Genomic DNA, 26,229 nt, shown 5'->3' with positions numbered 1-26,229 from the left:
GTTTTAGGCTTCCCTGATGTTGGGACTGTTTTTTTCCTCCACATAGAATGGTCTTCTTGCAGTTCCCACTCACTTTTTGACATCCACCTAACATGATGTCTTTCCTCAGGTGCTGTTTTCTTTTTTTTTTTTTTTTAATGTTTTTATTTATTTTTGAGACAGAGAGAGACAGAGCATGAGCAGGGGAGGAGCAGAGATAGAGGGAGACACAGAATCTGAGGCAGGCTCCAGGCTCTGAGCTGTCAGCACAGAGACCAACGCGGGGCTCAGACTCACAGACTGTGAGGTCATGACCTGAGCCGAAGTCAGACGCTCAACCGACTGAGCTACCCAGGCACCCCCTCAGGCGCTATTTTCAACTTCTCCAGGCACACTTGGTCAGTTTCTTCTGAGATCACAAAAGCTTCATCACATAATGATTATAGCACTTATGAAGTTGAACTAAGAACATTCATGGGGCCATCTTCTCTACTACAGAAAGAGCCCTCAGCGTGCCAATACTGTGTGCAGGATGTTCATCTTGGCAACCATAGAGACTAGTGCAGAACTAACACACACTAGGTGCTTGTTGAGTAGCATGCAGACTTTTGATGGAGTATAAGGACAGAACTGAGCCCAGAGTAGGGGACTGCACATGGAAGAAGGTCAAGAAGCCATGTGATGCCAGGGCAACAAGGTGTCTAAGTAGTGAGCTCCACTTTGAAAGTACCCATACCTGAAGAAGTCCCTGGCAAGGATGAAAGGTGCCCAAACATTGCCAACTTGGTAAATTTCCCCATGAGCCTTTCCTTCCCAGAGACTTGGGTGACAACTGTGTCCTGGCCCAGTCACCCAGAAGTGATGAGTAGAAGTTCATGGTGACTCTCTGTGATGTCTTTCTCCACCTTCATCTTACCCAAATCTGCCATCCCAGGGCTTTATCTGTAACAGTTGCATCACCAAAAGTCCTTAGGATTATGTGGAATGTATTGTAAGCAATCAAACAGCCAACCAACTAATAAGAAGTGGGTGTGTCCAAGAACAACCTGAGAAATTGCCCTCTATGAGGTCTTTATCATTAGCCCTGGATTAAGGAGAGGGAGAAGAGAGGAAATGCAGGTATCCATATTAGGTCTACAGATCCAGCCTTCTTCTGGATTTCCAGTGGTCAAGTGGATAGTAAACTAATTTTGAAATATACCAATTTCTATGACCAGACGTCTCACAGCTGAGGTATGAATTATGAGTGGTTTTGCACGTAGGAGCTTATCTTCATTTATAGAAAACAACAGTTCCCACCCCCAACCCACCTTATCATAGGATTTCTCTGTTTGGTGCTCCTGGCTCAAATTTCATAAATAGATATGAGAGAGCCTCAGGATTGCTAGACATTTTCTACTTCAGGAAGCCATGCTTCTCAAAGTTAGCAAAGCTGTCTGGGTGGGATGTGGTTCATTAAGGAATATTGAGAAGTATGGCTTATTTGTATTAATAGAGTGCTGCTTTCCTCCTCCTGCTCTTCACACTGAAGAACTAAAAATGTAGGAAGACTTGGGGAAACAAAGCAGTCACAAAAATGTAACAAGCTTGCTTTTTGTAAATATTCAGGCTATATCCCAATTTGGGTGGAGGTGCCTGAGTCATGTCAAGCTGCAGTTGGTGGTCTGAGTGCTTGAGTGGTTCTAGAAATTATAGTCAACATTTTGTCTTTATTATTTAAATATGGACTTTTTTTTTTAAATCCCAAGAAAGCATAGCTATAGTCCTAACCAAAGGTACAAATAAATCCACAGTAATTTTTACTTCTTCTTCTCTCTGACTTTGGTTTTGTTTCTGTTTTTCAGTCTCTGAAGGTCAACAACAGCCACAAATTGGCTAGAGACAATGGATCTCCAAATTGCTACGTTGTGCATATATTGACATTTATTCTCATCCTGAAGGTTTATTTATCCAATGGGATACTGCAAACCTGCTTTGTGAATAAAAGAACAAATACAAACAGGATGTATCCTCTTCCCAGCTCTCTCCATGGTATTTTCATGCGCCAAACACTGGGCTTAGCACCATCAGTCAAATCAATAAAAATTAGATGCAGGAGAAAGTATGGATATTATGTTTATAGACTGGATACTTCTGCTGGATTTTTATTGATACTGATTGGTTCATACTCTTTAGTCAGAACATAAAGACTGCTGGCCTTCAAACTGACACTGACTAATAATAGTAAAGGCTGTGGGTGTTATTAGCAAGCCTGTTTCACCACCCATGTCTTCTGTGTGGCACACGTGAAGACTAGTTTTCAAATTGTGACTGTAGTCACTTTTTGTCCAGAATATCCTGTTTGTAGATTGTTCTTTAGACTTGATCTAGGAGCAGACTGGCATTTGTCATGACAACCTGCCAGTGGGCTCATCTGGCTGTTCCAGTTGTGCCATGGATATCAGCCCACATCTGAGCCAGTTTGCTTGAACTGGGGACCTGAATGTGGGAAGTTAAGAGTAGACATTGACAAGGTCCTTGGTCTTCCTCAAGTTGGTATCAGTGACTATAAAGGATACACATAGGTGCTGGTGTCAATGAAAGTTAATCTGTATCCTTAGTGTGTTTAGATGTAACAGGATTTTTTTGTGTGTGTCTAAATGAAATAAAAGAGACAAAACTTTCATATACGTTGATGTGCACTGGATTTGGAAATCTGAACAATTGCTAATAAATCTAGAGGACTCCTCTTCCCTACTGCTATGATGGCGAGTGCTCATCTACACAGCAAACATTTTATAGAGGGCCAGAGAGAAAATATTTTGACTTTGTGGGCCAGACGGTCTCTGTTGCAACTATTCAGCTCTGCCATTATAAAGTGAAAGTGGTCATAGACAATACACAAAAGAATGGCTGTGGCTGTGTGCCAATAAAACTTTGATGGATACCGAAATTTGAATTCCATATAATTTCACATGTTGCAAAATATTATTCTTATTTTTATTTTTTTTGACCACTTAAAATTGTACGAAGTGTTTGTGACCTGCAGGCAGTACGAAAACGGGGCAGCTGGAATAGTTGGGTGACCTTTGAGGTAGATGGTCTCTGATGTTAGCTATGAATAGTATGGGGTAGTGCCAAGAGCTCTTCAGTGGAACCCAGGAGAACTGGTGTCCAGTCTTGACTCCTCAGCCCACCGACTGCAGACACATTGATTGGCAGGTTATTAAAAAGCTCTAGGCTTCATGCATCGCATCGTATGCTATTTGTGTGGGTGGAGAGAGGGTGGAGGAACACGCACATATTCTGAAATTCCGAGTTTCAACTTTGTTCACTCATCCCAGGCATCGCCTTGATGGAAAGTATTATACTTACATAAAATTATTAGGATATCTTGTTGAATTGTTATGCTCACTTGGCTCTGTTGAACCTACAAGGCCAAATCTGCACTTGCAGAAATATCTCTGCTCATTGCAATTTGGCTGTGCTGTAATTTCTGTCATTGTCAAGAGAGGGGCAATTACCTTGTCAGAACTATAACAGGTATCTGGAAATTACCAAAAGGCTTTCAGAAACCGAGATACGCTTTCATTTTCCTACTCCCAAACAATTCCCCTGAGAGTCTGTCTCCCGTTAAAAATACCCTTACAGAAAAATAAAGAGGCTTAAGAGAAACACAATGAAATCTCATTAATCAGAATTTACAATAATTTGGTTGGAGAGGAGCTGGCACTGTTTATGAAGAAGGGTTTTGCTGTGTAAATTAAGAAGGTACAGCTAATTGATGTGGGGATGTTTATAGCTTATTTAATCAAATCCACTGCTTTAAAGCATGTTTATAGCATTGATTTGCATAAAATGGTATTAATTAAAATTGCTTTTTTTAAAAAAGAAAACAAGATCTCTACTTAGTAGCAATTTCTTAGAAACTGCTCAATCTCATAGGAACTTTAAGGCCATAAGATGATATTTATTTGAAATTGCTTTAATTCAGACATTTTGCAGATTCAGGCTGGCCCCTATTTCAATAGTTCAGGCTGGTGAGACTGTACGTTTCCTGGATCTAGACACAAATATTTGAGAAAGAAACACAGAAAGAGCCATGATAATTTGAATGAAATGATAGCAGACAGTTTTCCAGGAAGATAAAGAGGGAGAAAAATTATCGAACGATTTAGGATCATGTTCTCAAACTGAGAAATAGAAATTTCAGCAAATTGGTACATTACAACTAACATAAATATCACACCCGAAGCTTGAACATGGAAAATAATTTCCTATTCTATCCAGTCGCATCATTTCCTAACTTAATATGCCCCTTCTGATGTTTTTAAGATGAAGCTGTTTGAAGGCTACTTCTTAAAATTCCAATTATGACTTGAGTGAATAGTCTGCACTAGGCAGTTTTGAGGTATGTTTACTATTCAGGTTTCCCTGATGAGCTGAATCAAGCACAAGGCTTTCCTTTTCAAAGGAAGAGAAGTCTCTAAGTAGAGATGAGCTTTGCTTGAGGCAGAGTTAGTCTTGCCACAATTTCATGAGTGTGTTTTCTTAGAAGTGAACTTCTGACCAACAGTTGCCAGCAGCACAAAGGGCTTATAGAGGGTATGTATTCAAATCATATACTGTTATTACACATTTGCTCTTACCCAGGAAAAGAAAGAGAGAGAAAGGAAACACCCTTATAGGATAAAAGTGGGGGAGGGGGGAAGAAAGGAAACAAAAGTTTCTCTTTCCTTTGCCTGAATTTAACGTTTCCTGGATTTGGACATTTAGACCAGCAATGTGTGGCAGGATGCACTCAGACATCAAAACCAACTTGCTTCTCTGATTTTCTGGCTTGCCTCTTACCTACTTTACAGTTTTTATTTATACTCCTCCACTCCCAGGCATATGTGGTATTCACTCCACATAAAGTAAAACACCATTGCCTTTTTGGAAAACGTTTGACTAATTTGGTCAAGAAAGGCGGCCATGCAACATAGTTTCCAGTGGTTCCCAAAGTTTAGTGCCTAGAGCAGTAGCATCAACATCACCTGGGAAGTCATTAGAAATGTGAGATCTTGGGTTCTATTCCAGCCCAGCTGAACCAGAAACTGTAGGTGGGGCCAACAACCTGTGTTTTTCCAAGCCCTGCAGGTAATTCTGATGTGAGCTGAAGTTTGAGAGCCAGTGGTTTAAGCTCAAGAATCCACATAGCCTGTGGCGGGGTCCTTTCAGTAGACCGGAAAATTTGGTCTGATTTAGTGGGCATGTCTTGGAAGTGTCAGAATTATTTTCATAAGTCTGTGCCTTCATTTTAGACTCTTGTTGACTTTTAAGGAAATAACTGACCTGAGAAATATGAGATCATTGGAAGAATCAGAAATTAAATACAAAATACAGTATAACCATCTGTATCATGCAAATATTCAAGTAAAATATATTTTTAAAAATGCACTCATGATATACATACTGTTATGAAACTTGTTTAATTCTCTTAACAATCTATTTTCCATCTTACAGAGGAGAAAACTGAAGGCCAGGAAGGCACAGAGTTTATCTCAAGCCCTAGCAAGTCAAAGGGGAAAACTAGAATTTGAACTGAAGAAACTAAACCCAGAGCCTCTGCTCTCAATCATGGTGCTAAGAAATTACATTTATAATATTTACATGGTTAAATAACATTATGTTAACCAGACCTACCAAGTATATTTAATCAATTTTCTATTGTTGGAAATTCACTTATTTTTCCCAGTTTTTACTATTATTCAACATATTGCACTGATTATTCTTGATCATACATCTTTGAGCACTTATTCAAAAATTTTAAGGCAAAATTTCTCAAAATGAAATTGCTGAGTTACATGGCTTTCTATTGATACATTTTCAAATTGCCTTCCAATATACTCTATCAACAGTTTATAAGAGTGCCCTTTACTCCTTTGAAACTATGGGATTTTTTTTTTTAAACTTTTGCCAATCAGGCAAAAAATGGGAACTCCCATGTCTTAAACATTCTTTGATTATTGGGGCAGAGTATTTCCACAGGTTCATTGGCCATTTACCTTTCTTTCTCTTTCTTTCTTTCTTTCTTGCTTGCTTGCTTGCTTGCTTATAATTGCCTATTTGTGTACTGGATCTACTTCTTAAAGTAAGATTTTCATTACACTGTACAAACACTAAACATATACATTATACATACACTATAACATACATATAGAAAAGGAAACAAATTGGGGTGCCTGGGTGGTGCAGCCTGTTAAGCAACCGACTCTAGATTTCAGCTCAGGTGATGATCTCATGGTTTGTGAGTTCAATGCCCCACATTGGGCTGGGTGCTGACAGCATGGAGCCTGCTTGGGATTCTCTCTTTCCCTCTCTCTCTGCCCCTCCCCTGTTCACGCATACACTGTCTCTCTCTCACTCTCAAAAGAAATAAATAAACTTAAAAAAAAGAAAAGGAAACAAACTGTAATTATAGAACACTATGAAGTTTCAAAAAGTGAACACACGTATAAATTGCATCAAGATAAAAAAAAAACAATATAGATAGCACCTAAGAAGTCCCTTTGTGCCCCCTTCTAGTCACCATCTATTTCTCTTGAAAGGTAATTACTACCCTATGCATTCTCAGCAGGGATGATGTTACTCCCGACAGTGACCACCTGTTCTTGGATGGAGGCAGATAACTTACTCTGTGTATAAGGTACAGATATCCGTGACCTCAATAAACAGGTGGTTATTATATATGCAATGTTAAAATACCACAGGAAGCAGTGATAAAGAAGAAAAGATGGAGAAACATCACACTATCCTGACTGTGCAGTTTTGCTCTTTTGCACGTTGTCAAAATCTTGGCCCACTTCTTTTAATTTTGTTGTTTGACTTTTAACTTCGCGGACATGACTTTTACGTACAGGAGTTTAAATGCTTCATTTTGTTGGCTCTTCTCCCTTATGATTTCTGGGAGTGCTTTCTCCGGTTCTCCTGAGCATGAGGACACAGTAGACAACTATCTGAATCAGGCTTGACAAATCTGAAGGGCAAGTAGTTGTGCCTAGACGTTGGGCTGGGAACAAGCTTCCTTTCCTCTAACAGGGAAAAGTACCTGTTTTCCATGGACATGGGTGGCCTGTGTTGCATGGTGTCAGTCTGAGAGTAATTTAAAATGGATCCCTCCCTCTAAGAGGACATTCTTCTGGGTAAGGTGAATTAGGTGAGGTGAATTCTGCTGGAGGTTATTATGGGTAGAACTGAAATATGATCCAAGTGACAAGCTACGGAAGAGGCTGCTATGGTCTGAATGTTTGTGTCTCCCCCAAATTTATATTGGAAATCTAATGCCCAAAGTGATGGTGGTAATAGGTGAGGCCTTTGAGAAGTGATTAGGTCAGAAAGATGAAGCCCTCCATAAATAGGATCGGTGTTCTTATAAAAGAGGTCCCAGACAGTTGGCTCATCCCTTCCACTACGTGAGGATATAACCAAAAGTTTGCAACATGGAAGAGTGCCCTCACTTGACCATGCTGGCAGTCTCTAGAATGGTGAGCAATGAACTTTATTGTTTATGAGTCACATAGTCTGTGATATTTTGTTATAGCAGTTTGATTGGACTAAGACAGAGGCATTGCACATATCAGAGGAGCTACAGCCTGATAGTCCTAGCAGGGCCCTTACCAAGGAAAGCAGAAAAGTACATTTTGTATTTGAATTGTTGGAGTCCTTTTCCTGTGTTTATTTGTTCATTTATTCATCACCTCACTAACTCATTCAGTTTTGATTTTATTTATGTAGTTATTTCTGGTGGTGGTGGTTGTTCTTATTTTTTATATTTCAATCTCAAATGCATTTGCAATTTACACAAGTGTAATTTACTTAGATATAATACCTGAAGTAGGAATCTAACTTATTTCCTTATATGATCAGCCATTTATCATGACACTAATTATGACATAATTGGTCCTTTTCCAACTGATATGAAAAATCATTCTTTTAATTTTTTTTTTTTTTTTTGAGATAGAGTATGGGAGCAGGGGAGAGGGGCAAAGGGAGAGAAAAAGAGAGAATTTTTTTTTTAACGTTTATTTATTTTGGAGATAGAGAGACAGACTGGGGGAGGGGCAGAGAGAGAGAGGGAGACACAGAATCCAAAGCAGGCTCTAGACTCTGAGCCTGTCAGCACAGAGCCCGACGTGGGACTCAAACCCACAAAGCGCAGGATCATGACCTGGGCCGAAGTCAGACACTCAACCGACTGAGCCACCCAGGTGCCCCAAAAAAGAGAGAATCTTAAGCAGGCTCCATGCTCAGCATGGAGCCCGATAGATACAGGGCTTGATCCCATGACCCTAGGATCATGACCTGAGCCAAAATCAAGAGTTGGATGCTCAAAGGACTGAGCCACCCAGGTGTCCCAAAGTTGTTTTTATTGTCTACAAATAAGTGTGCCAAGTGTGCCTATCTCTAGACTTCCACTTCCACTCCCTGACCTCCTCATCCTGTCCATTAATGTCATTAGGAATGTGTTCAGTTTACATACTCATTTGGTGAAGAACTGATATAGAAGTATAACACTGAGGGGTTCCTGGGTGGCTCAGTCGGTTGAGCGTCTGACTCTTGGTTTCAGCTCAGGCCATGATCTCACACTTTGTGAGATTAAGGCCCGGGTGGGTCTCTGCACTGACCGTGTGGAGCCTGCTTGGGATTCTCTTCCTCTCTCTCTGCCCCTCCCCTGCTCATGTGCTCACATGGACACGCTCTCTCTCTTTCTAAATAAATAAACAAACAAACATTTAAAAACAAGTATAACACTGAGTAATTACCTTCTAGGATATATTATCTCTAATTTTTTCAAGTCTTCTTTTAAGTTTTTTACAAAATTTTTACAGTTTTCTTCAAATAGTTTCTAGACATTTTGAACATAAGTTTATTCCCTAGGTGTTTGCTAGTTTTGTTCATACTTATGAATAGTATAATTTCTCTAATATATCTTCTTACTGATTATTGATTATTGACTTTATTAATTTTATTATTAAAATTTTTTTATTGTTTATTTATTTTTCAGAGAGAGACAGCATGAGCAGGGTAGGGACAGAGAGAGAGGGAGACACAGAATCTGAAGTAAGCTAAAGGCTCTGAGCTGTCAGCACAGAGCCCGACATAGGGCTCGAACTCACGAAGCGCATGATCATGACCTGAGGCAAAGTTGGATGGTTAACCAACTGCGTCACCCAGCCGTCCCAGATACTTATTATTTCTAATATTTTTTTTGCTATTTAAATATGTAAAATGGAAGAAAGTATACCAAAACTCTGTCCCTCCTTCTCAGCTCCCTCTTATCTCTGTGGTGGCCCCAAGACAGAGCCCCTCCAGAGGTCCCCTTTGCTCCTCACAGATCACAGCTTGAAAACCAGAGAGGTGAACAATCAGATCATCTAGCAATAATGGTTAATTTACCTCTTATTATACCTATACTTCTTATTCTCTCACATGATGGTCATTCAATAAATATTTATTGACTTAAAGAATGAAAAGTGAATGAATATTATGTTGTCTAGTACTTCCAAATATTAAAGATGGTAAAACATATCTTCATCTTTTTTCTGACTTTAAAGTGAAAGCTTCTAGTGTCTCATCATGAAATGTAGTACAGTTTCTTTGTTTGAAGTAGTTATTTTTTTATTGCATTCTAGAATCTGCTATTTTTATTCTATTAAAATTTGTGTAAGGAATATTATAAATGCTTAGTGATATCTATCAAGATAATCGTGTTTTCTTCTTGGATCTTCATTTTTTTTAAAAAAATGTTTATTTTATTTATATTGAGAGAGAGAGAGAGCAGGAGATAGGAAAAGAGAGGGAGAGAGAGAATCCCAAGTGGGTTCCACATTGTCAGTGCAGAGTCCAACACAGGGCTCAAACTCACAAACCATAAGATCATGACTTGAGCTGAAATCAAGAGGGACACTTAACCAACTGAGCCACCGAGGGGCCCCTTTGGATCTTTCAATATCATGAATTGCTTTATTATTGGGCTAATGATCCTCATAGTCCCTGAAGGGGACTTGATCCTAGCATCTTGATCCTAGCATCTTGTTATTTGAATACACTGTTGGATTTGCAATGTCAGTTGCTTACATTTTTTTTTTTTTTACTAAGTAATACTGCCTTCAATTTTCCTTTTATTAAATGCTTGTTTGTCAGATTTTGTTCAGTGGTCATCAACTCGTTGCTGCTCATCAAAATCACTTCTAGTGACTTATTAAAATACAGATGCCTTAGTCCAATAGAAACTGTCCTTCTCTAATTTGTTTCTGTTTTTATTTTTAATAATTCAATACTTCTGTTTTCCTTTTATTCCTTACTGCATGAGTAGCTTATTTTACTAGCTTCAATCTTTCTTCTTAAAGAAAAAGCTGGACCCTATGGTGTTCTCGTAGTTGTTAGTTGCGTGTTTAAAGCAATGTAAATGTAAGTTCATTTCCCTTTTGATTCAAGAACCTTTTAGGAAAGGGCTTTAAAATCTTCCAGAGGTTTTAAAACAAGGAATTGTTTCTAATTTTGTTATTTATTTTTAGCTTTATTTCACTGTGATCCAAGAATGTGACCCCTGTAGATTCTATGTTTTGGAATTTAAAGAGGTTTTCTTTGTTGCATAAAATATAGTAAATTTTTTTGTGAAAATTCAGTAACTATTTAGAAAGATGAATTATGCTGGTAATATGTTTTAGGGCTCATAATTCAATATATAAATATTAAATGAAGCTCAATAGTTAAATCGTTAGTGTCCTTTATGTTTTATATCTTCCTTCCTTTCCCCCTGCCTTCCTTTCGTCTCCCTCCTTCCCCCCCTCCCTCCCTGCCTCCCTCCTTCTTTCTCTCCCTCCCTCCCTTCCTTCCTCCTTTACTTTTCAAGGACTGGGAGGTACTTTGTGGTCTCCTATCACTATTTTATTTTTCTTTCTTTTGTTTCTAATAATCCTGTGGAATGTTAAATTGACCCACATGACTTTCAAAGCCTCCCATAGTTCATTATGTTAATTTCCAGGTGTACAGAAAAATAATGTTACTTGATTCATAGAGGACTTAGGAGTTGTATCTGTCTTCATTATGGGCTCTCCACATCATTTTTATAAGGTGAATCTCTTATTGTGTTTAATGGCTAATAACTTTAAGCTAATCTTCTGCTTTCCTTTTTGTTTCCATTGGCCCCACACGTTACGTTGTTTGTCTATTTTTTAAAGTTTAGCTTCTTCTTTACTCTTCAGCTTAATTCATATGAAAGAAGAATGAGCAATTATACAATTACTTTCCCCCAGGGGCTGCTGCATTACATTTTCACTGTCGAACCAATACAGGCAGACAAACATCTTCCACATACAGAAAAATTAAATAGTTCTTTCAGATAAAGAAATTCAAAGATCAAATGCGGGGATGCCTTGCATAAAGGAGATATTATTGATCATTGGTTGATGTTAATCCTCAGACATCATGAACAATTTGTACACAATTCTCAATCCCAGTACTGAAAATCTAAATGTAAACAGTTATTCAGGTGACTCTCCAGCTAAAAATCTGGAGGCAAACCACCTTAAAAAAAGGATATTGAGCAGCAGTATCTTCAACTTTTGAGAAGTGGTTCAGTTTAGAGTTTGCAATAACACACCAAAATCAGAAATTTCTAATCTTTCATGACATGTTAACAAAATTCTTGGGAATAACTAGGCTGTAATTACCAAAGATATGGTATCTGGCACACAGTTTGAAGTAGACTGCCCCGATCAAGGAGAATTCCAACCAAAACAAAAAACAAAAAACAAACAAAAAAACCCCACCCATGAATATAGAAGACAAGAATTAAAAATGTGTCTGGCATTTTAAATGCTTGATTGTGACTCCAACTTGCCATGTCACTCTGCTTCCTATTTAGGATATTTAAAAAATGCACCCTTCCCCTCATCAGCCTAGATGGAAGGTTAAATTGACCACAAGACAGTCAAAGACTCCCTTAATTCTGCATGCCACGATTATTTCGTTGTACATGACACTAAATAGCAGCACGTCATTTCACCTCTTAAAAACAGCATTTGCAATTGTGTACATATGAGTCTGGAAATGTTTCATTACTTATCGTTACTTGCAGCTCGGTGTATTTCGGGTTGAGTTCTAATATTTGCAGGTGCAGATCGGGCAAACAACCTTACTCCTGGGCTCTCTCTTTGTTGCCCTTTTTACTGACTGGACCTCCCTCTTGGGCACTGAGTGCATTGGTGGTGGGTGCAGCAGGCAGGTGAGAGGCAAGTGTCTGGCTGAGATCTATCTACTTTTCATCCTTTGGAAGAACTTTTTTATTATTATTTTTTTAACATTTATTTATTATTGAGAACAGAGACACAGAGCATGAGCATGGGAGGGGCAGAGAGAGGAGGAGACACAGAATCCGAAGCAGGCTCCAGGCTCTGAACTATCAGCACAGAGCCCGACGCGGGGCCTGAACTCACAAGCCGCGACATCATGACCTGAGCCGAAGTCAGATGCTTAACCAACTGAGCCACCCAGGTGCCCCTGGAAGAACTTTAACTTACGTGTGTTTGTTTTTATTACAGCACATAGTTGAGTTTGGGTTTTTGGCCAAATCTCAGTTGTTTGCTTTCATTGGGCAAATATGGTCTTAACATATTTTTGGCCAAAATACCATGTGTGGTCTTCTATCCTTTCACAATGCTTCAAATACTTCCTCTTGATTTTGTTTTTGTTTAGTTTTATATTTTGTAATATGATTCTGTGTGCTTTCCCCCTTGAACATTGGAAACTATTTTTAAAAGCTCTGGGGAAGTACTCTTAAGTGATTAAATGTTTCTAAACTTTTACTTTGGGTTCCTTAAGAAGTATTTTTGGTTACTAAACTGGTAAGCCTCTTTGGTCCCAAATTTTCATTGATAATCCACTGGCACTGTTAACCATTCTCTTAAGACTAGATAGCCTATGTTGTCCAAAAGTTATTTGCATTTCTTGAAATAAATGGTATTCAACATTACACTACTACATTCTTGCATGTTATGCTAAGGTTACTGTTTATGTTGCAGAATACTTTCAAAGGTACCCTGTTTATTTATTTATTTTTTGACTGCTCATATCCACCCTCGTTATCAGTTCTTCCTTTTGCCTAAAATTAGTGTGGGTGGCTTCTATTTTGCTCTCTCACTGTTTCCTTGAAAATTGTTAAAATCTTCTTCCCAGAGCTCAAGCTGGAGACTGAGTGAAGCAAGTAAAAGCCCAGTGATTCAGAAGGCTGAGTAAAGAGAGAAAAAACTTAGTCTGTGGGCAGTCCAAACTGGGATCTTCATCTCTGACTGGCTTCTCTGGGCTCCGTGACTCAGCAGAAGCAGGGACTCCTATTCTGTATCTGGCCCCCTACAGGACACAAACCATTGCCCATGTCAGGCTGCCTCCTGTTAGCTTCTGCTGGCTGTGATTGGAAAGTGTTCTGTCTCAAATGTGTTTTCTGTCTGGTTCTTTAACAGTCCCAGTGCTGGGTGTCTCTAGCACCAGAGAAAACATCCCCAAAGCTTACTGACTCCATGCCTCTTAGGATTGGGGGTATTCTTCCAGTCTCTGCCTACCCCCGCCAAATGGGCGACCCAGTTCTGCTGAGTGATTGACGTAGAAACTTCCTCTATACTCTGCTTATGCCTCTTGCCTCAAATGAAGATAAATAAGATGCCTTTATTAAAAAATCTGGGCAAACACTTACAAACTCTGGATCTTTAGCTAAATGTTTATTGAATGGATGGATTAAAAGGTTACTTTGTTCAACTTGAATTGTTCTTTGTTGCATGGGTCTGAATAATTACATGTTTTTAATGCCCTTCTGTCAACTGGTTATCTAAGAGGGGCACATGGCTCATTTTCCATTAATGGTAAATCCTTTTTTAGTAGATTTACCTTGGATTCTTAGGCTGGCCTGAAATTGACCTGGGGAACCCTGCATACATTATTCTGGATGGGAAACTGCTGCTATAGAAGCTGAGCTGGACTGGGAGGTAGTATAGTCAATAAGCCACTAGGGGCACATTATTCAGTCACTATGATCCTGTTTCCTCCTCTAGAAGATGAAATAACATCACCCGTGCCACCTCCTAGAGCAGAGAACTTTTGTGAAGAATAAATGAGATGATATAGAAGAAAACAATGTGTCAGAAATATGGCAAGACACTCTAGAGGGGCAAGCCTGCATCGCTTTTTCCCCCTGAGGTGGAAAGGGCCAGAAGTTTCCTTCTCACAGATTTCACTCCTTTGAATAAGAGAAAAAATGTTTCAGCTAAGAGAGAAACAAATAGGCAGACAACTTGGCCAATTCAATCCCTCCTTTTATAAAGGTTATGTTTTAGCAGCAGCGATGGGCAATATCCAAATACAAAAGCAAGATCAGTGATGGACATCATTAAGAAAAGTGGAAGGAAGAGCAAAATCTAAATGAAAAGTTGCTCAATGGATATACAACTTTAGTCATGAAAGAAGAATAAGGTCTAGAGATCTGCTGTACAACTTAGTGCCTATAATTAACAATACTGCATAGTGCTCCATAAAAATTTATTGAAAGTGTGGATCTCATGTTAAATGTTCTTACCATAAGAAGTGGGGACACAAAAAACTTTCTGAGGCGATGGATATGTTTATTACCTTGGTTGTGGTGATGGTTTCAGGGTATCTATGTATCCAAACCCATCAAATTGTATACATTAAATAAGTATAGTTTTAAAAGTATCAATTATACTTCACTAAAGCTGTTTAAAAAAAAATAAAAGTGGGAGAAAAGACCCAGAAAAGGACCAGATGGAAGGGGCACCATAGTGTTATTTTAGATAATGTGGTCAGGAAAGATCCATTTTTATTTATTCTGGAGAATTAAAACCTATAATTAATAAATTGCCTGGCAAGAACATAATGCTTGAAATTTCCAAAAAGGCCTTCAGATACTTTTTTCTTTTTGCATTTTATAACAGCTTTTTGAGGTACACAATCTAGGTATGATTCAAGTTGAAGAAGTTACCACAAGGAATCTGAGACCCAAATGGACAAACTTTCAAAACAGTGAACATACATACCCATTTCATGTCTGGTGCTGGCCACACCTAAGCCATATTGCTCTAAAACATCCTTTACCGTCTTCATAGATTCATCATAACTGGCAGCCAGGCCAAGGAAGTTATATGAGCCCATGTTGATCACATCTTTAATGATTCTTCCAGTAAACCTGCAGAGAGAGGAGCACAAAGGGCATTCTCATTTCACATCATCTAGTGTTCCATAAAAGACTTTTACAAGGAGATCTTGGGTCTGGGCCAAATCATATATTTTCTTTTTCCTTTCTGACATGCACTGCTGTCGACACAAAAGGGTCCACCCTTTGAGGACAGTAACCCCATATTGAAGCTGGGCAAAGCATTGGAAAAAGGTATCCCAAGTCATGGAATACTACTCGGCCCTGATTTTCCTTGGGCACTTGCTTCTGTGACACCTGTGCTCTTGTTTACATTCCGGCAAGAACTTTCTAAGCGAGAAAGAGCCGTGGTCATCACTGTCTCCTTCAGCAAGAAGTAGGGGTGGGGTATAATCTGTCAATAAAGCTGAAGAGGCTCTTCCTGGCTGGTTCTGTGTGTCCTGCACCTTCTGACACAGGCTTTACTTTAATTGTAATATAAAACAGCAACCTTGGCAACTGAATTACCATGACTGCCCCAATGGCATTATGAGGGCTTGCAAAGGGCTCCATGATGGAAGACCAGTGGCTTCCATGATTTGGCTTTTATCAGATCTGTAATCTGGGGCCCCCTCCAGGATTTCCTGGAAAGTAATTCCTTCAACTAAGCCCCTCCAGAAGGCTGTCTCACCGAAATGTCCAGTTATAGTCGTCTGACACCCTCTCCATCACGTCGAACAGAGCCGACGGGGCGCTGCAGATGGGCCGGTTCCAGTTGTCTCTGATTCTCATGTACAGGTTCCGCGTGTAAAAGTTCTCAAAGTTTTGATAAAGTGGCACAAAATCCTGTTGTAACAGAGGCAGAAGTTTACCTTTGGTCTCCTGCTTTTTGTACTTTATTTGCATTGGAAGGCTGGAAGAGCCATGCAAATCCTCCATCTGCAAATAGTTTTTGAGCAACGGCCTATCAGTAAGGGGACAGACAGGTGGGTCCACAAATAACTCTGTGAGGCCTCTATTCCCAAAGAGCTTACACTTGAGTGGGAAGAAGTAAAAAAAAATGTGACACATAAAGGTAGCAAAGGTGACAGTGCAATACAAGTCCCAAAATGAGTGGTGGAGACAATGAACCCTGCAGGATTCCATCTGAAAAGTAACAATAGATGTTTATGTCAAAGGAGTTTAGTTGGAAAAAAGCAGTCAGAGGATAATTCAGTCTTAACTTTTTTGAACATGAATATCCCACTCATGTTTTCAGAAATGTGGGTGAACTTGATCTTGGACCTATCGGCACAACTCTTGGCAGTTGGCTGGCTGTCATATAGCCGAGGGCCTAGAAACCTAGTTGATGAGCGTGTGGGGGCACCTGGCTTCTCCCACAGTCGAAGTAATAGCACTGTTTTATTGTATAAAAGGTTATCCATGCATGAGGGCTTTGCAATCTGGCTGAGGCTTAAAGCAAGACATATCTAACTTTTGGTCATCTAACTCCTAATAGTACAAAGCAGAAAATACAAACTTTGGTCTAAGCCAAGTACTTCGGGCATTTGTAAGATTAGATCAAGAGAGAGTCACATCTTGCTGGAGGAATGAAAATAGCTTTATGTAGGGGAGGTCTTGGAGCTGGGCACTGAAGGTGGAGTGAGATTGCTTGGGCAGGGATGCTAGGAAAGGGCACTCAGGATGAATGGATCTGTGCTGAAAATGTAGTGTGTATTTGAGAAAAATGAGGAAAGATAAAACATGAGACAGAACTTGTCACTCTGATCAGAACCTATAATGGCTCTCACCTCATTCAGAGTCAAAGCCAAGGTCCTGAGGGGTCTGCTCCCCGTTACCTTCCCGATCCCGTCTGCTTACTCTTCCCTGTGCTATGTTAAGGCTGCAATATCCTGTTGGGCACAGAAAGTGGGAACTCAAGTGTCTAGATGAAGAACTCACACATTATCCTGGAGGCAATGGGGAAGCGCTGAATAACTGGGAGGAGTTTTCTTATTCTCCCATTCTCTTTGAGTTCTTCACTCTCCTTCCCTTAATGGAATAGAGCTGATATCCTGAGGGAACAAGGGGGACCAAGGGTAAGGCTTTGTGGAAGACCTTCTTGTGCTACTGGTTTGGTCTACTCATCTCCTGATCTGGTCCATTCCAGAGGAAAATATATAGAATCTGCAGGTTTTGGTGGCTGGTGGTTGCATCCAAGCCACAGTCTTTTTTGTGACATCATTAGGTTTTCAGTGGCAATGGCATCATTGCTGGGGGGAAATTGTGATTATCTATAAGAAAGAATGTTTATAACCACATACTGGGGGACTATCTGTTGCATGTAAATTTGGAGGATGAAAAGGCAACTCTACTGGTTACATTTGTAAGTTGAAAATCTCATACCAAATGCATTTGTCCCCAAGTAGCTAAGTATCCTGAGAGAGGTTATAATAATTATACCCTTTTATGGTCTAACAGGGAAATGAACATATTTTTGAGAGAAAAGGAGATTATGCAATTTCAGGAAAATCTTTTCCAAATGATTTCCTCTTTTTTTTTTTTTCAAACTGTTTACTGATTTATGGATTACTCCATATCCCTAAATGGATTACTCTATATCCCACAAATGTTATTTGTGTCCTCCTCTTTCTAGCTTTTATTTCTTATTTGAAATGACATCATATAAATTCATACTATCATGAGAAAAGAGAGATGTAGGTCTGTAAGTACTATTTTTGGACTCTGGATCGAATTATAGTTTTAGATTTTTTTTTGAGAAATCTTAGTCAAAATAAAATAAACAGCTGGTTCAGGAAAACACTTGGTTTTAGGTAGGAAAAAGCCAAATATTATGTCTACAATATTTTTTTAATATATATTTTTTTATTTTTGAGAAAGAGTGGAAGTGGGGGAGAGGGGCAGAAGGAGAGAGAGGAAAATCCAAGCAGGCTCCATGCTCAGTGCAGAGTCTGATATAGGGCTCAATTCCATGACCCTGGGGTCATGACCTGAGCTGAAATCTAGAGTCAGACTCTCAACCAACTGAGCCACCCACATACCCCTATGTCTATAATATTAAAACACAATTAATTTCAATGTAGAACCACAAGATGATAGAACCACATGCAGAACCACATGAGGGGACACAGAAATCATAGAGTTCAAATACCCGTTAGACATGGGAGGAAAACAGACCCAGCAAGTGAGTGACTTGAATTCTGGCCAGCCTCTGGCTTCAGTCACTTTGTCAGGAGTCACTTCAGAGTGACTTCAGGCTGGCATCTGCCCCACTTGGCCAAGCTTCCCTCCAAAACATCAGTGGTAACAAAAACCATAACACACAAAATGGAAAGCTAGAGCCAACAGATTGCCAGACCATGGAGGAATGTCCACTCATCATAAGCAACTTGGCATCAACTTGAGGAAACAACCTAGGGCTTTTCATCATTGATGCCTCATAGATGTATGCCATCATAGCCCCTTGAGGGAAGGTGGGAAAACACTCCATGCTGTCCAAACTTTCTGACTCCTGGCTCGGAGATCCAGATTTTCCACCTATGAGGAAATAGGCAGTCAGCTTTCTATTGAGATAAGTGCTCTGAGGGCAACATACAGGGATTCTAACTTATTCTGTGGGATCAGAGAAGACTTTTTATCTAGTAGGAATCATCTTCACATTCAGTAGGATTTTTTATAAATTAAGTACTTGAAACTTTTCTGCCAAAGGGATGGGCCAGTTTTTTAACCATGTAGAGCCATTTCGTTCTGAGTAGTGTGAGTGCTAACCCAGATCTGAAACACAAGCTCGGCAGTCTATGTGTCCCTGAGAGGGAACTGCTTAGAATTTAAGGTCTGGTTCAAGGAAGAATTGCCTTCTTTTGCAGCTTTGTCCTGTTCTTTCTCTGCACCTGTGAGGCTTCCTGCCTCTACATGGGTGTATTTTCACCCCACCCCATTCCTTTGAGTACCAGTGAGGTTTCTTCAGGAGCAGTCAACACCTTCCTAAGGTCAATGTCCTCTAATCTCAGGTAAGCCTCCCACAGCATTTTCGCTCTACCAGAAAATGAAACTGGACTAGATATTGCAAAAACAGGAGCATTGCAAGATATCTTTATCTATCTGTAGATTCAACTTGTCACTTGGCCTAATCACTACCTTTATTTTTCCTCCTGACACTAATGGCTAGATGTGAGAGTGAAATTTGGGCCATAAGAACACAATTGTTTTGGGGGTGTGGAGTGTAGGAGGGTTGAGCAAAATCCAAAAATGCAGGCACAAAAATGTCTTTTGTTTCTACTGCAATATGGCAATCTTTCTTTTTCCACCTTTAAGCTAGTAGGATACTTTATAATTTTCCAAGTGTTATACATATTTCTATCCAACTTTTATAGACGAATCAATAGAAAGTCAGAAAATATGTAAGGAGTCATGAGTTTAATTCCCAAAAACATTTTCTGTAATAATTGAGCATGTACCTCAACAAAACAAACAGAAGGAAATAACTAAGAAGGAAGCCAAATAATGCCAGGAAAAGTAGTAAGAAAGTGATGGAATATAGTTTAGCCCAAGTAGTTTTGTATATGCAGTATAGAGAAACAGAACCTAAAAATTAACAAATAAATGATAACTTGGAAAATGGGTATGTGGGAGAAAGAAACATTATTAAATTCTTCACCTGGTCAGTGGAAGACTCTAGTTAGTGAATAACTATCTAAATTCTAAATATATGTGTTAAAAATTCAAAGAGAACCATTAAAAACTGGTAGGGAGAAATACTATATACAACTCCCTAACAGTGATGAGAAGAAAAAAATGTACAACAAAGAAAATTCAGTCAAATGTATCAAAGGTATGAAAGGAAAAGTATTTAAAATAAAAAAAAAAAACCCAGAAAATGTAAATGTTAAATATAGAGATGGCAGGAATAAGTTTAAACACATGAGTAATTAAAGTATTAGGTTTAACCACAAGGAGTTGCCAATGTCTGTTTTTAACCTACAAAAACAGCAATTTCCTATGGTTCAAGAAAGTAATTGCTCATAGCTTATATTATTATTTTTTTAAACACAGAAGTTTTCACATGTGTTTTAAAATAAAACTATATGCTGCTTATAAGAGACCTACATTTTCTGAAAATGATGAAGACTGAAATAATGAGATGGCTACTGAAGAAAAGGCAGATGTATAAATACTAATATTGGAGACAGCAGAGTACAAGGAAAAGCAAATCTAGGGAACAAATACACCAAGAACTGTGAGAGCCAGGATTATATATCTGACAATTACACTGAAATACATAAGAAAAAGAAAAACTGACAAATCCATATGCACAGTGGAAAACATTAATACTCATTTCAGAAATTATAAGCTTGATACAAAAAAAGAAGTAAGTCTAGAGGATTCAAATAACATAGTTAGCCCATTTGTTCTAATAGACTTGAAAGAGAGTATACAGTTTTTCATGGCGCATATGTAAAGTTACTAGAAATTCCAATACAACTAACTGAGAAGCTGTGGCAGCTAAGGAGAGATATTCATTAAGGTGGTAGCAGTTGAAATTAAAATATGAAAATATCAACAGCTTTCCCATATGCCATCAATAACTAATTAGAATATGGGATTGAAAAGGGCTCCTGGGTGGCTTCAGTCAGTTAAGCATCTGACTCTTGATATCAGCTCATGTCACGATCTCACCATAATCTTGCAGGATCAAGCCCTAGGTCAGGCTCCACACTAAGTGTGGAAACTGCTTGGGATTCTCTCTCTCTCTCTCTCTCTCTCTCTCTTTATCCCTTCCCTGCTCATGCTCTCTCCCAAAATAAATAAATAAACATTTAAAAAATATGGGATAGAGAAAAAAGATAGTATTCAAATAATACCACCATTGAAAACTTGTACCCAAATAATGATCATAAGAGGAAATCTAAGACCTTAGAATAAAGAACATTATAAAATTTTATTAAAGAACATAATAAATATCTAAATAAATAGAGAGTCGTATCATGTTTATTAATGGGAAGACTACTATTCAGGTGTCAAATTTTCCAAAGTTCACCTATACCTATAGATTTAATATTACCAATTAAAATGGCAACAGTTATTTTTTTTAAATTAGATGCCTGAAAAGCTAATTCTAAAGTATACACAGAGAAAAAATCTGTAAGAATTACCTAAAAACTTACAAATTTACATGAAAAAATAGACAAATGGATCAATAATTCAAATCAGTGGGTAAAAAAATGCAATTAATTATATTGAGACAACCTAAAAATCTTTAAAAAGAATGTTCTACCTCACACAATACATAGAAATCAATTCCAAGTGAATTTATGGGTTAATGAATAAAAACCACAAATCATAAAAGTACTAAATGACATTGTAGGAAAATTTGTTTTAACTTTAAGATGAAAAAAAATGTCTTCCTAAACATGATTAACTCTCCCTTCCCAAAGAACAAAACTAACAACAAAGAAAAGGAAATGTTTGATACATAGGACTTAAAAAAATAAAATGGCTGCATATAACATAGAAAAAATTAGAAGCCAAGAAACAGAATTAGAAAAATATCTAAAATCATTTAATAGGCAAATTATTGATATAAGGATATATAGAAAGAGAGATCAGTGAGAAAAAACAATTTAATGAAATTAAGAGCAAGGGATATGAATAGGCAATTCTAGAAGAATAAGTCTAAAGCACTAATAATCATGTGAAAAGAAGCTTAGTCTCACTGTTAATCGGGAAAATGCAAATCAAGACAAGAACAAAAAATGTTAACCTATGAGAGTGGCAAAAGAAAAAATATGTTGATAACATCAACGTGTCAAGCTCTGGTGAAGAGACAAGCACTCCTAAGTACTGCTGACTGGAGTCTAGCTAGGCAAGCTTGTTGAAAGGCAATTTGCCGATCTCTCAGAAGTTAAAGTGTACATTCCTTGAACCCAGAAAGCCACCTCTAGGAATTATCCTTGAATAAATACATATGCTATTCATCGAAGAATTGTTTGAAATAATAAAATAATAAAAAAGGAATATAATTATATATCCACATTATGCAATACCATCATGCAAGTATTAAAAGGAATGAAGTAACCTTGTACTAGCATGTAAAGATCTCCAGATAAGAGTTAGGTGAGAAAAAGTAAGTCACACGACAATGTGTATATGATCCCATTTATCCCATTTACGAAAGGACAGAGTAAGTGCAATGAACCTTTGTGTGTAATTACATGCATGAAAAAGACAGGAAGAATGCAAAAAGAGATTGCTTTTTAGAAAAAAAGACACAAGTTTGAGAGGAGACTCTTCATTAGGGCTTGTCATAATTCACCCATGTGACGCATTGGCTTAGTATTAATTGGTATAGATAGCAAAGCTCTACCTTATCAAAATCAATTAATTCTGCCTGCCTACTATTTGTAGATTCCTTCTTGCAAAGGGAAGCAGAGAGGCCTATATTGTAAAAGAACTAAACAAATGATTTAACTAACATTTAAATGATATTACGTTGTGTGTAATGTGTGTGTGTGTGTGTGTGTGTGTGTGTGTACACATAAGTATATATATATATATATATATATATATATATATATGTATTTGATAAATGTTGACCTGAGTATTCACTGTATGGGGGCTGTGATCTGATTTTACTGATGGTCTTATTTCACAAAATATTTCTAGAACTATCATTTTGGAGCTGTTACAACCTATGGTACATGTTTCCCTGCTAGGAGAAATTGTGGAAAATATTCATCCCTTGCAGGGCGCATTTGCTTTTTAGAAGCAGTCAGAAGGTATTTGGAACCAAGCCTATTTGGGGATATTGGGGGTCTCACTGGCCAGCAATTTCTGCTGCATTTAAAACTATTGCTTTCTTAGCAATATTTAAATCAAGGAAGTGAGGGAGTGACCATTTGTATGCACAGGAAAGTCTGAGAAGCATTGTTCTAAAACACTGGTTTCTAACTTTGGCTATACCTGGGAATCATGTGGGAAGCTTTTATGAACCCCACTAAGGGTCCACAACAGGTCAATTCAATCAGAATATTTGCAGGCAAAGCCCAGGTATTAGAGGCTTTTAAAACTTCTCAGGTGATTCCAATGTGCATCCTAGGCCAAGAACCACTGGTCTAATATTACCATCTCACAAGCTGCTGGTTAATATGTTATGTTCCCAGGGAAACCCCAATGAAAGCTCTCTGAGTTTGGACTCACCCAGGTCCAAACAGGAAGACCAGAGCTTGGGCCATCTGTGTGTGTGCTTTGGACAAAACTCATACTCAGTGACCTTAATGGAACCCATCCTTCAAATTATTCAGAAGGAAGTCTCTCTGGAGGAATCCTGCTATCCTATCAGGATGCAAAAGGGAAATTTTTAATTTATGCGAACATTTGGGGATTTGTCTTAAAATTCTTTACAGTTACAACTTGCTGAACACTCTGTTTCATGTGGGAGTAAAAATCTCTGGGGATGGGTCAGAAATGTCTGGGATTTACTTGTAGGGGCACTGGGGACTCTCTGGATCCAGTGTGAACATGAAATTGCACTGAAATGTTTTACAACAGGCTAGTGCCATATGGAGTGGGTCTTGCTGAACCAGTTATCGAAACATAAGGATTGGGAAATGGGGCTGTGCTTGAGGTTTTTCAAGTCTCTGATGTTGCTTGACATTCATTTGGGTTTATTTGCTGACATCCTCTTCTAGATTTTGCAAAGTTAAGTTGTTGCATCATTGAGAAGGTGATTTATCCAGAGGTCTTTAATAAATTGTAATTCACTGCTGAAGTAGTCTTTGGTTTAAAAAATCAATGTGTCCCCAAAATTAAGAGTTAAAAGGAGAACTTATGCAAGAATATTTAGACCTTGTACCTGTCTGTATGGTCCTTTTCCTTGCCACTGTATTCTGATCGTTAGTGGAGTCTGTCAGAAGTGCAGGTGCCTTGGGCCTATGATCTTTTTTAGTGCTCTTCTGGAGGAAGATTTTTATTTTTGTATTCTTTTCACTTATTTTGTACTAAGTGAATCAGTAATGAAGTGATCTAGATAAGGGAATTATCAGAGCCTCATGTTTTGGAGTGTTAGAGCTAGAAATCAAAAAGAAGAAGAACACAAAAAGATTCTAATTTGGGGCATCACTTTAGTTGAAAGGATGATTTGGTCTGAGAGGAGTCATCCCAGTGAGAGAGAAGATAGGAAAATTGAATTAATGAATTCTTGTATTTGATTAAAAAAAGAAAGAAATGAGGGGATGAACATGTCAATTAGCTTGACTGTGGCAATCATTTTGTTATGTATATTTTAACCAAAATATCATGTTGTACACCTTAAACTTTTACAACTTTTATTAAAGATAAAACAAATAAAAAGAATGCACATAGAGGGGCACCTGGGTAGCTCAGTCCCCTTAAGTGTCTGACTCTCGATTTAGCTCAGGTCACGATCTCACAATTCATGGTGATCGAGCCCCACATCGGGCTCTGTGCTCACAGCGTGGAGCCTGCTTGGGACTCTCTCTCTCTCCCTCTCTCTCTCTCTGCCCCTCTCTGCTCTCTCTCTCTCAAAATAAATAAACATTTAAAAAAAAGAACTCACATGGAGTAAAAGAGTGTAATCAGTAATCAGACAGCTGCTTATGATCTTTCTGGAAAACATAATTACTATTCTCTACCACCACCTCACGGATGCACTTTTCCTTAGTGTCATTTTGTTCTTGGTTGGTTGTTCTTATGGGACAACTTATTCTGCACTCTCAGTGGCCAGAATGGAATATATTGCTCGTGTCTGCTAGAAGAACCAGGAGTCACTGGAAAACAGCGTGTTTCCAGCAAGAGACTTTAAGATGTGCCTCAGGTAGCTTATTAGCACAAAGCAAGAGTACTGTCAGAAGTACCGGGCTGGGGGAAATATTAAAAAGATAAAGGTCAGCCTGAAGTTAGGGTTTCTAGTGACCAAGTCCCATCAAAAAGAATATAGCTACTGCAGCCATTGTTACTCTGGAAGGCTATAAATGTCTAAAGGGGCTCAAAAGGAAGGAACACATAATAAAAAGTGTGCCATGTGAAAGGTATATCCACCAAGATGAGTCAATTGTCTGATGCTCTCTACCTCACAGAGGTCAAACAGGTGGGAAGTCATTTATTTTGTAAAGAAATGCAAGGCACTGATTTATGTGATGCACTGCCTCCCTCCTGGGAGGAGGTTGGAGCAGTTCTTGCAGCCATAGTGACTGGTGCTGCAATACAGGCTGCTTGTGCTCAGTGTATCCCATAGTTCAGGACCAGGCACCCCTTCCCCCAATGCCAGGAGTGTTGGAGGCTGGCAGCTTGCTGAAGGAAGCTGCCTGGCTCAGGATCACATCCTTCTATGGTGGTTAGCTCCCATCTATCTTCCTTGGAGACTCACACCCTTCCCTCAGTGAGGAAGCACCCTCTCATCTCCAGAGCTCCCTGTGGGATCCACTGAGGCCTTGTCTGGGACTGCATCACAATTCACCTGCCTTATCTTGCTCCTGTATCTTGCTCCCTTGCAGGTGTACAGGTGTTACTTCCAAGATCACTCCATAAAAACCATTCTCCCCTCAACTCTCCATCTCAGAGTCTGCTTCCCCAAGAACCAGTTTGCATATATATATAAAAATATGTTCTGCTTGAAATGTAAGAAATTCTTTAGAAAAACCAAACTGACTAGCCCTGATGGGTTGATAGAGCAAAAATATTGGCACAGGTCAGAAAATAGATGGCAGAGCTGAAGCCTAAGCCTGCCAAGGGATGCCACACCTGAGAAATTTACATTTGACTCACTCTCTGTCCTAGTAAATATTCTGAAATGTGCTAATTTATTGTGCACCAGTTACCTACACCTAGGGAGCAGGCAGATTGGTGATAAGAGCTTCTAGAACAGACAGCTGGTGTCAGGGAGGGGCTGTGGGGATCCTTGGGAGAATGGCCAAGTAGAATCTGCTTTCTCATTTCAGTCTCCCATTTCATCATCAGCTCCTACTAGATTTTACTGTTTCTATATTCTTTGCCACTTAAGAACCTGTATATCCTCAAAACCGTATCTGTGGACATCTTTTTGCCAACATAAAACCTTTCCATTGTGATGG

General features: G+C 38.8%; 1 protein-coding gene across 1 annotated transcript in view; it reads right to left on the bottom strand.

The window, feature by feature from the left end:
- SPTLC3 (serine palmitoyltransferase long chain base subunit 3) overlaps nt 1-26,229 on the bottom strand; it is a 131,333-nt gene that overhangs the window by 72,756 nt on the left and 32,348 nt on the right. Inside the window, exons 3-4 of the mRNA XM_047854390.1 lie at nt 15,834-15,988; nt 15,048-15,196 (exon numbers count right to left, since the gene is read on the bottom strand). Coding sequence (XP_047710346.1) covers nt 15,048-15,196; nt 15,834-15,988 — 304 coding nt within the window. The remainder of the gene's footprint in view (nt 1-15,047; nt 15,197-15,833; nt 15,989-26,229) is intronic.

The sequence above is a fragment of the Prionailurus viverrinus genome, chromosome A3 (assembly GCF_022837055.1).
Source record: "Prionailurus viverrinus isolate Anna chromosome A3, UM_Priviv_1.0, whole genome shotgun sequence".
Taxonomy (NCBI): domain Eukaryota; kingdom Metazoa; phylum Chordata; class Mammalia; order Carnivora; family Felidae; genus Prionailurus; species Prionailurus viverrinus.
This window is presented reverse-complemented; position numbering and strand designations above follow the sequence as displayed.